The sequence below is a fragment of the Sphaeramia orbicularis genome, chromosome 22 (genome assembly GCF_902148855.1).
Source record: "Sphaeramia orbicularis chromosome 22, fSphaOr1.1, whole genome shotgun sequence".
Classification (NCBI taxonomy): Eukaryota; Metazoa; Chordata; class Actinopteri; order Kurtiformes; family Apogonidae; genus Sphaeramia; species Sphaeramia orbicularis.
Genome location: NC_043978.1, coordinates 48634236 through 48646653, shown reverse-complemented (window position 1 = coordinate 48646653; position 12418 = coordinate 48634236). Strand labels below are relative to the sequence as shown.

The window sequence follows — 12418 nt, the reverse complement described above, 5'->3', positions numbered from 1 at the left end:
CTAAATAGCAAACAGGTTATATTATATAAAGTTTGATTTGTGCTGTTTGATATTTTAGGTGGTGTGTGTGTGTGTGTGTGTGTGTGTGTGTGTGTATTTTATTTCATCAAAATCCCATAAAACTGCTGTTACCAAAATTAGGGCCACGTAAGGTATAGAGCTGCAACCAATTAATTGACTCTAAGTGATCCAAAAAAAATCATTCAACCACAATTCTCCTGAATCAAAGCTTGGTTTCCTTCATTTCTCTGCTGTTAAACATTGGTTCCACCGTTGTGTTTCACACAGACGCTTATTGTGATGCACAAAGAAGCTTCCATTCAGGAAAACTGCAATAGAATATCTCCCTCCCAGTTTGACTCGATTAATCGAATGGGGACTTTTTGCATTGACTTCAAGCACCTAGTCGATTAATCGGTTGCAGCTTTAATAAGGTGTCCTGTTCATGTTTATTTGAAATATAAACTTAAACATTTCCTTGAAGTTTAATGGGAGATTTTTCTTCTTCAGTGCTGATTTTTTATTTATTTATTTTTTTTACTGAATTGTTGCCTCTCTTGCTTATAAGTACTACACAAAGCACAACTAATGTGGTAAGCATGACCGGTACAGGTCCACTTTAAAGGTCAGGGGTCATCTAAAAGCGTTAATCCTCTGTAGCTGGTAATTGGATGGAATTTAAATGCATTCAAAGTGAAATTAGATTTGATCTTGGTGTTAAATTCTAACCCATTAATATCCATTTTTTCCTGCCATCTTTCAGTTTTTGTACCAGTGATGCTAATTCCCACAGTGGTTTTCCTCATTTCCTCATTTGTCCTGATCTGCTCGGTGATCTTGCTGTCTTTTTCCTCCTCATTAGGTGATAACGGAGATCCACAAAGACACCGACAGACCGTCTGAATCCCAAGAATGGTCCTCATTGCCTGGGAAGAAGATAGGAGGACCCACGGGTGCTGATGGGCAGGAAGACAGCATCGATCTCATCGCGGGTCGACCACAGGGCGCGGACTCTGCCAAGGAAAACACAGACTCTGTGAGGTAGGGCGCTCTATTCTTAGTTAGCTCACTGGTACGCTGAGAAACAGCGTGTACCCGGGGAGAACGGGCGATCGGGCAGGGGATGGGACCGCCGTGACCTGGCCTCTCTCAGATCGCTGATACTGCCTTAAATGTACTGAGTGGTGAAAGAAATGAGCACAGGCCTTAGGAGGGTTGAAGGAAGGAGAGGATACAGATAACAGTGTGGTGAAAAGAATTATGCTGCCTTCACGGGCTGTTGGAAAGATGAACCTTTCCACTTGTCAATTTGAAATGACCAGTGCGTTGTGTTCAAGTGCTTTTGTTGTCGAAGTGAAAGGAAAAAGTGGTTTAATGGTATGTTCTAATACATTTTAACTTCATCAAAAAACACAGAGATGTTGAAATTCCTGTGACACATCATCGATGTTTGCTTGTTTGTATCTAGACAGACAGACACAGACAGACACAGACAGAGACAAACAGAGACAGACAGACAGACACAGACACAGACAGACACAGACAGAGACAGACAGACAGACACAGACACAGACAGACACAGACAGAGACAAACAGAGACAGACAGACAGACACAGACAGAGACAAACAGAGACAGACAAACAGACACAGACAGACACAGACAGAGACAAACAGAGACAAACAGAGACAGACAGACAGACACAGACAGACACAGACAGAGACAAACAGAGACAGACAGACACAGACAGAGACAAACAGAGACAGACAGACAGACACAGACACAGACAGACACAGACAGAGACAAACAGAGACAGACAGACAGACACAGACAGAGACAGACAGAGACAGACAGACACAGACAGACAGACAGACAGAGACAAACAGAGACAGACAGACAGACACAGACACAGACAGACACAGACAGAGACAAACAGAGACAGACAAACAGACACAGACAGACACAGACAGAGACAAACAGAGACAGACAAACAGACACAGACAGATACAGGCAAACACATACAGACAAACAAACAGAGACAGACAGACAGACAGACAGAGACAAACAGAGACAGACAGACAGATACAGACAAACAGAGACAGACAGACAGACACCGACAGAGACAGACAGACAGACAGAGACAAACACACACACACACACACACACACATAAACAGACAGAGGCAAACGGAGACAGACAGACAGACAGACAGACAGAGACTGACAGAAAGACACCAACAGAGACAGACAGAGACCAACAGACAGATGCAGACAGACAGACAGACAGACTGACAGAGACAAACACACACACACACACACACACACACACACACACACACAGATAAACAGACAGAGGCAAACGGAGACAGACAGACAGCTATAGACAAACACACACACAGACAAGCAAACAGACAGACAGACACAGACAGACACAGACAGAGACAAACACACACACACACACACACACACACACATAGACAGAGACAAACAGACAAACACACACACACACACACACACACACATAGACAGAGACAAACAGACAAACACACACACACACACACACACACACATAGACAGAGACAAACAGACAAACACACACACACACACAGAGACAGAGATAAACAGACAGACACAGACACACACACACAGAGACAAACAGACAGACAGAGACAAACACACAGAGACAGATAGACACAGACACACACAAAGGTTATTATCATTAACGAAAACTAAAAAATGATGAAAACTACAATTGTAAAAACATTCTCGTTAACTGAAATAAATAAAAACTATAATTAAAAGAAAAAACGATTACTAACTGAAACTGTATTGTGTGCTTACAAAACTAACTAAAATACATAAAAATTATGGATAAAATTCTCTTCGTTTTCGTCTTTGTCAATGTTGGATTGATATGAAATCGATTTATTTCACTTGACCAATTTTAGCTGGCGGCACCGTACGGTACGTCATGGTCCGTCACTTGTCGCCACTTGTCGTTTACAGTCGTCTTCTGGTCCTCACTCTACCTGGAAACATGGAGACTAAATTGGGGAGAAAGCAGCAGAGTCCTGTCTGGGATTTCTTTGAATTTGACGGCGAGGAAGATAAAAGTTATAAAAAAAACCCCTAAAAATAGCACTACAACTAAACTAAAACTAAGCATTTAGAAAAGAATGAAAACTAACTGAAACTATCAAACCTGCTCTAAAAACTAATTAAAACTAACTGAATTAGAGGAAAAGAAGTCAAAACTAAATAAAACTAAACTATAATGAAAAATCCAAAACTATTAGAACCTTGACACACACACACACACACACAATATACAACATGAGGTTGTAGTATTTACCATAATTTCCATAGCACTTGAAGGCAGCGTTAATACAAGAGCACTTGAGTCTGTTGTTTCTATAAGAGGCAAAGTATGTGATGCAATTAAGCCGCTGTTTTTCTTCTTGTTTACTTTCATTATTGTGGTTTTAACCCATAAAGACCCAGTGCTACCTTTGTGGTAGTTCCCAAATGAATTTTTATCTCTATTTAACCTTTCTTAAATGATTTATCAGCATTTATCATATATTATCCTCTGTGTTTTGCTTGTTTTCAGTGATGTTTTAATCCATTTACTAACTCTTCTACAAATTTGTCATTGAAAGAAAGAGGAGAAAAATTTCTCAAATTGTCTTTCAGTATTTTTACTAATGATCATCCAACAATCTGTAGGTAAAATTCTCAACACAGACCAAGCCTTTCTCTAATAGTTCAGTGAATATCAGGCATCTGGTATTTAAAAGCTGATTCTGCATTTTAGTGAGTTGTTTAATCCAAGTAATGTTTTTTCCCTCTAAGTTCACACTGAATCTGCCCATAGAAATATTAAAAAATAAAAGTAAAAGTCTTGTAGTAGAAGTAAAAGTTCTTGGTTTTTAATGTCATCTAGTTTAACTATGTGACATGATTTTTTTCTCATGTTCCTGTTCATCTTTTCCCATGTGTGGACCTTCAGTTGCTTTTATCTAAGTCAGTATGACTCGAGAGAAAACATTTTTCCTCTCATGTTCTAGACACAATATATGATGTGGTTTTATTTTTCCTGCTACGCAATCTTCAGCAGTTCATTCAAATAAGACTCCCTAAACCAGGGCTGTCAAATTTTCTTTTCAGGTTCCATTTTCAGCCCAATCTGATCTTAAATCAGTAATCAGTAAAATAATGATATAATAGCATATAAATAATGACAACTCCATATTTTTCTGTTTGTTTTAGTGCAAAAAAATCACAATAAGTTATGGAAATATTCACATTTACAAACTATCCTTTCACAAAAAGGGTGTGGATAATCTGAAAAACAAGACATTTCTTGTAAATTTAACAATATTTTGCCTCAGCTTATCATTTATACATGTGCATTACAGATTGGATATACAAAGGCACAAAACTTTTAGTAACAGGCAGAGTATTGGAACTGAAATAAGAACAATTCCAACTATGTTTTGTCTCAGTTTATTATTAACACAACTTACAGATCACAGTGGATTCACAAATGCACAAAACACTAGTAACAGGCAGAATATTGTTAAAATTGCAATTTTCAGGGCATTTCAGGTTGTTCTTATTTGTTCAGATTATTCACATTTTATTATGAAAGGATAGTCTGTTAATGTAAATATTTTTAAAATTCTTTTTTTTTTTTTTTTACATTAATCCAAGAAGAAAATTAGGTGTTGTTGTTATTTATAGGCTATTATGCTACTATTCTAGTTGATATCACAATGGCCTGTATGTTGACCCTGAAGTAAAATGATTTTAACACCCTTTAGTGTTAAAATCAAATAAAGGGTGTTAAAATCATTTTAGTTCAGGGCAAGGTTATTATCGTTAACGAAAACTAATGAAATGATGAAAACTAGAATTGAAAAAGCATTTTCGTTAACTGAAATTAATAAAAACTACAATTAAAAGAAAAAAACAATAACTAACTGAAACTGTATTGTGTGCTTACAAAACTAATTAAAACATATCAAAATTATGGATAAAATTCCCTTCATTTTCATCTTTGTCAATGTGGGATTGATATGAAAGTGATTTATTTCGCTCTAGCAATTTTAGCTGGTGACACCATACGGTACTTCACTGTCTGTCACTTCTCATCACTTGCCGTTCGGAGTCATTTTCTCGTTCCCACTCTACCTGGAAACATGGAGACTAAAGTTGGGAGAAAGCAGTAGAGTCCTCTCTGGGATTTATTTGAATTCGATGGAGAAGAAGAGAAAAGATACGACAAAACTAAAATTAATACTAAAACTAAGCATTCACCAAAAAAATGAAAACTTATAAAAACTAGCAAACCTGCTCTAAAAATGAATAAAAACTAACTGAATTAGAGAAAAAAAAGGTCAAAACTAAATAAAACTAAACTATAATGAAAAATCCAAAACTATTATAACCTTGGTTCAGGGGCCAATTCAATCTCGAATGCATCAGATCAGCGAAATACTATTGTAATAACCTGTAAATAGCGATAACTCCAACTTTGTCTGTGTTTTAGTGTAAAAAAGTAAAATTACATGAAAATGTTTACATTTAAAAACTATCCTTTAATAATAAAATGTGAATAACCTAAACAAATATGACCAACCTGAAATGTCTTAAGAGAAGCAAATGCAATTTTAACACAATAGATTAGAATAGAATAGCCTTTACTGTCATTGCGTGTACAGTGAAATTAGGAGTGTTACTCCAGTTAGTGCAACAATATTAATATAACTCCAGAACTTCCGAAAATAAGAATAGAGCAAATATAAAATTGTACAAAATTTGATGAGAATAAAGCAAAGTAGAATTAAAAAATAAACAAAATATAAATAGACACAGTATTTACAGTATTAACATTATGTGACAGCATGTATACCTATGAAAGCAGTATATATCCATAAAACAGTATGTATACCTGTGAACTCAAGTCTATATAAACAGTGCATTTATACCAAATATTGAATAAATATTGCATTGTTATTGTAAAGCAGAAGACTATTGCATGACTTATTGCACATAATTTCACAGTCTGTTCCTAAATGTTTTTTGTGTTTATAGATCCACTGTGATCTGTAAATGATAAAGTGAGGCCTAATATCATTAAAATTGTTCTTGTTTTTCTTAAGATGTGAAACTTTGTAGCTGTAAACATTGTCCTGATGTAATTGAACTCTTTTCCCTGTTATTATTTTACACCCCTGGCCTCGAGGACTCTTCATGCCTTCCTCTGCTCTATATCCTGTTGATCTGGTCTCTTCGGCTCAAACCTAAATTATTGACTTTTTTTCTTTTTCAGGAGTATCATTAAAAGTTCCTGCAGACCTGATGAAAACCAGATCCCTCCGGTTCTCCGCCACAGAAAGGGGACTCGCTTCGCTGAGTCCACGGTTGGTTTGACACTCCATTTCCGTCTTTATGAATGTCACTGCTCTTGTGTAAATATTGTGGCTGATATACTGAAAATATCTGTCTGTTTTTTGTTTGTTTTTTTTGTTCCAAGGACAATCAGAGAGCAGTGTCTGTGTCTGCCAGAAAAGCTGAAGATGACAGGTCTGATTTTTGGTAAGAACTTTTCTCTCCTTTCTTTTAGTTGTCATTATTTTTTTCTATAGTCACTGTACTTTTGTGTTGAGAAGGCCTGAACTTTTCTATTCAAGATTCAGAGGTTTTTTATAGTCAAGTCAGCAGACATACAGAGAATTAAGAGGCTGTTTCTCTCTCACCTTGTTATTAAAAAAAAAGAGGTAACAAGTGGTTCCAGGCACAACAAACCCCACCCCTCGCACGTATTGTAGCTTATTTTGGCATCGATCCAGCTGATGTCATCATGTCTATGCATGTGCTGATGTCAGCATATCAGTTGCTTCTATATATGTGGCAAGTTTGAAGTAAATTGAAACAAAATTAATATTTTTATAGACATCTGAAATTTTGCCCGTTATAAGTAAATGGGAAGGAAAAAAAGATTTTAAAAATTCATAAAAAATTTTAACTTTGACCTACTTTTCCCAAAATGTAACCACATCTATTCTTGGTCACTGACAATATATAAACTCAGTTTGGTATGAATTCAACCTAATATCCAATAAGAGGTATAAAGAATAAACTATAATACAATATCAAGTGTATACATCTGTTTACAATGGCAGTGGTAATTGAGGCAGCAACGGTTAAGTTATATAATATGTCTTGACATTTATTAATCCATAAAGACCCAGTACTACATTTGTGGCAGCTCCCAAATGATTTGTCTCTCTCTATTTAGCCTTTCTTAAGTGATTTATCACCATTTATTATAGTATTATCCTCTGTATTTTTCTTGTTTTCAATGAAAATCAGGTATTTTCCGATATTTAATTCACTGACCATGTAAATATTCACAAAAGCTCAGATTAAAGTTGAGGGTTATTACACCAGAAACATAAAAAAATGAAGAAAAAGCGACTTTTTCTGCAAAGATATCAATAACTGAATGTTGAAACAAGTGTCTCCATCCACTGTCATTGGCCACTTTTCCATTGGACATTTGCGCAAAACTTCACTGATATTTACAAAATGTCAAAAAAAGAATTGCATAATGTCAGTTTTTCCATTAAATCACAAATCTGATGATTTGTTTATTATCGCGAGATGACCTGAGAAGTCCTTCCGTAAACATGGCGACGAACATAAATATTGTGTTGATTTACAGATATATTCATTATTATTATATATTACCCCTCTATCCCGTACTAAATTAAAAAATTATTTGCTTTCCTGGTGTGTCCACACATACCGCGCCATGTTTCTTTTAAAACTCTTCTGCGCTTGTTGTAACATCGATCAACATCGGTTTTTTTTTTGTTTTTGTTTTTTTTTTCACATGACTCTAGTTGCAGAAAAGGTCTTTCCATTGCAGTTTTGTGTGATATACCATCCGTGCTATGCCCAAAAAACCACCTCTTGCTAGTGCAAAAAGTTTTTATTGAAAAACGAGAGTTTGGCGAAATTGTCGTTTTTCCATTAGGTACATTTTTATGTGCTAGTTATATTCACACAATTTGAGGGTCAATGGAAAAGCGACTACTGATTAAACTCCATGGGTTTTACTGGTGAATCAACATTATAGAAGATGACGGTGTTTCCATGGTAACTACAGAGCCTCTGAATGTCTAAATGGGTCATATCTGATGACCATGAAAAAATGACAAACTGCATTTTACACCAATTATTTACATGTATTAATAGGTTTAGTGGTTCAGAGGTTGTTACATATTTTGGATCAGCAGATGCTTACGGTCACCAGTGGCTGTTTGGGTCTTTGAGGGTTAATACGTTCATGTAGGTCCCAGTCCCATAATTTATTTAGAACCCAAAAACCATTTTCACAAACATGTAACTGTTACTATTCTGTAAATAACATTTTCAAGAAAAAATTGGTTCAGACCTTTTGGAACCAAACATTTGTAGATTTTCCTGTAAGGCGCTGTGGACATGTCATATTCTACAGGCTGGAAAAAGGATGGAGACGACCACAGCGACTACATTTACATGCAGGAAGTTTCATACTTGTTACTATTTTTCTGAAATCTTAAAATTCCTCAGTGTTCCTAAGTGTCTGAACAGTTTTACATGGCTCAAAATATAATATTCCTGTTTACAGGCTGCTGTGCATGCCCTTATTAAAATAGGTGTTACTGTTGACGTTTTCTGTCATAATGTTTAACAACAGGTGTGATTCTCCTTCCGTCCAGAAATATGTACTTTTCTTTGGATTTATCCACGTCCTTTGACTTTACCCCAGCTGATGGTAGACAGACACCATGAATCAGAACCTATACATTCATTGTCTATGTGTGATGTACACAGATCTAAAGAAATGTCATAAAACCAGAATAATATGAGCATACCACTAGTCACAAAATGCTTAACCTCCTAAGACCCAGCTATGGGTTTTCTGTCCACAAGAGTTTCACAGCTTTAGAAAAAAAACCTGTCCACCACAAAGGACATTCCATAAAAAGAAATGCATCATGATGCTTCCAATGTAGGCAATTATTTAATTAAAAAAAGTCAAAACTTCTTCTTTCCTGCCTTCTCCTGTGTCTCAGGAGGTTAATTAAGAATAAATAAATAAATAAGGCCTATTCCAGAATATGTAAATATTCTAGAATATTTGTTTAGACATAGATGGACTTTGTCATTCCAGATTTACATCTAAAATGACATTTTGATGCAGTTGGCTCAGTCGACAGCAGCAATGAATAAACAGACCTGTACAGTCGTGGACAAAATTATTTCCACAACCCTTGTTTTCCCTTGTTTTCTTCCATTTTTTGTTCATTTTAATACCTGGTACAGCTAAAGGTACATTTGTTTGGACAAATATAATGATAACAACAAAAATAGCTCATAACAGTTTGATTTCAGAGCTGATATCTATCCATTTTCTATGTTTTTTTTTTTATAATAACCAAAATCACTTCAGTTCTTACATCAATAGCTAAGGCATTGTACTGCCAAAAACAGTGCTTTTAGGCATTCCATGTTTTCTTTTCTGTCTGTTTTAGTCACATGATGCACACAGGAGTTAGTACTTGATTGCATAATCATTGTTTTTGATGACTTTTGATGGTCTAATCATTTTTTCTGTGCCTGTATATGAGGCGGATAAGTCCTTTGTTGAAACCTTGGTGCCATCTACTGAACAAACCCCAGTATGTTACCGTCACATCTGAGTTCAGTGTAGTTTGTGTATTATTTGCTCTTGTGTTCCAATGAAACCAACCTACTTACTGTTCCTTGTTCTACTTTCTAGCTTTTTTTTAAACTCAGCAGTTACTAAATCATAACCAACGCTAGCTTTAGTCAGCAGTTGCTCCATATTATGTTTTTTCCACAAGTTTGTCAGACTTCTATGTCATTGTCGTTGTCTCCATCCTCTTTTTACGATCTGTCGAACACACACAGTGGTTCACACAGGTCAGGAGGAAAGCTTTTTTTTTTTTTTCCAGCACAGAGTAAAGTTTCAAGGTTCTGAATTCAACAGTTTGCAGTTAGTTTTGTGAACCAGAATGGCACTGGGTTCATGTTGTTGGAAACACGGTTTGGTTTAGAATCACAATCTAGCTCCACAAAAAACAAAACCACAATTATGCTCCTCAACTCACCAAAAATTAAATGTTATTTCTGTGAATCTGTTAAACAGACACTATGGTTGCATGATGTGCTCAGCTTTATATCTATGGTAGGGGTGTCAAACATGTGGTCCGACTCGATCCGGCCTACAGGATGAATTTACAAATATTACACTGAAGATATGAACAGTAAAGGGTGTTGAACTCTTGAATTCTAATTCAGGTTCCACATACAGACCAATGTGATCTAAAGTAAAATAATGACATAATAACCTATAAATAATGACTCCAAATTTTCTTCTTGGTCTAATGTAAAAAATATTACATTATGCCAATAAATAATGACAGCTACAAAGTTTCTCTTTGTTTTAGTAGAAAAATGACATTAAATTATGAAAATATTTACAGTAACAAACTATACTTTATCAATAAAATATGATATACCTCAACAAATATGAACAATCTGATATGTCTAAAGAAAGTTAAGTGCAATTTTAATAACATAATTCCTTTTCGTAAAGGTTTTGTGCCTTGTCTAAATGATAAGTTGAGGCAAAAACTACACTAAAAATACACTTATTTTTCTTTTGAAATTTCAGGTTTTTCAAGTTATTCACACCTTTTTTGTTTGGATAGTTTGTAAATGTAAATATTTTCCTAATTTAATGTTATTTTTTGCAATAAAACAAAGAGAAAAATTTGGAGTTGTCGTTATTTATATGCTATTATGTTATTATTTTACTGGTCTGGCCCACTTGAGATCAAATTGGACTGAATGTGGAACCTGAAAGAAAAGAGAAGAGTGTGACATCCCTGATACATGGGAACCGATGTACTTTATTTACCCACATCACAAAACAATGACAACATGAAATAGTGTTAAAATAACACATTAGTATGCTATAAATGTAGGTCTATGTCTGCATTATCCAGGTCTGTGTCTTTAAAACAGGAGCAGCTTTTTGACCCAGTATGACTTTCTCAGTGTTGGAATACAGATGGTGAAGGAGGCGTCCCTGAACTGGGACACAGCACATGAGAAGACCCAAAAATAAAATACAGGCTGTCCACAAAGTCTCCTTACAATTTAAAACATTTATGACAAAACCAGTTGATAAGATATGTGTATTTCAGGTACCTGTTGATTCTATTCTATTCTATTTAGGGATTCTATTTAGGCTCCGATACTCAGTGTGTGTACTCGTATTCGTAAAAGATATCCGATACAAATGCACTGGTACCACTTAAGACCGTTTGACATTTACAGTTCAGTGCAGCAGGTATGAGGAGGAGGAATAATGTGTGTGGAGTGTGAAGAGTGTGGAGATTTTTCAAAATAAATTACGGTGATAAAAGAAACGCTGACTGCAAGTAACGTTACAGACACAGACAGATACGGACGCAGCGTTCTGTCCGTCCTCTGCGTACATTCCATCCGTTTTCCAGGGGCTGGCGGATGCATACCCAGAATGAGAATACCAGCGGGAGTACGGAGTGGTGCGAACTGCTGCCAGCGGAAGTAAAAACGAAACTTATCACTCATTTCTCTTCTCTACCTGCTGAAGCTAAGCTGTTAAACCTTACCAGAGAAAACGCTGCAATATTAGTATTGCATTAGTGTTGCCTCTGTCGTCTCCATGTTTGTTACTGACTTTCGTCTTCTTCTTCTCCAAAAAACTTTACTTTTCTTCATGGTATTTGTCCAGTATGGTTAATTTAGAGCGGCGCCCCCTGGTGGATTAATTGAGAAACGCTCATTCCAACACATTAAATGTCAGTAGTAGCACTTTGTTCCAGTCAGACTAATGACAACGACAATAAAGCACATTTACAAAAGGAACTAAGAACTGGAATGGGATTATTAAGTACTCGTATCGGTACTCGGTATCGGCAAGTACTCAAATGTAAGTACTCATACTCGTACTCGGTCTGGAAAAAAGTGGTATCGGTGCATCCCTAATTCTATTCTATTCGATTCGATTCGATTCAATTTTATTCTATTCTATTCTATTCTATTCTATTCTATTCTATTCTATTCTATTCTAAATAAATCCCTAAAAAATGGTTACTCGTCAAGAAAAGGTACATTGAGTATCGTGGCTTATTTTAAACAAAATTGGATACGCAGACTCAGTGAAACTACAGGATTAAGTATGGAAGACACTGTCACATCTGTCAGTTTGTGCATGACACAAGAAATATATAGAGACAGGGTTGGATAAAGGGAGTGGACGACCAAGAACATCTGTCTGGATGTGCGTCGTGCA

General features: G+C 35.9%; 1 protein-coding gene across 3 annotated transcripts in view; it reads left to right on the top strand.

Moving 5' to 3' along the window:
* clmna (calmin a) overlaps positions 1–12418 on the top strand; it is a 113502-nt gene that overhangs the window by 99811 nt on the left and 1273 nt on the right. For 2 of the 3 annotated variants that reach the window (XM_030127392.1, XM_030127389.1), the window contains 3 exons: positions 863–1041; positions 6332–6422; positions 6536–6597. In XM_030127392.1, coding sequence (XP_029983252.1) covers positions 863–1041; positions 6332–6422; positions 6536–6597 — 332 coding nt within the window. The remainder of the gene's footprint in view (positions 1–862; positions 1042–6331; positions 6423–6535; positions 6598–12418) is intronic. The other variant, XM_030127391.1, reaches the window with a different exon arrangement.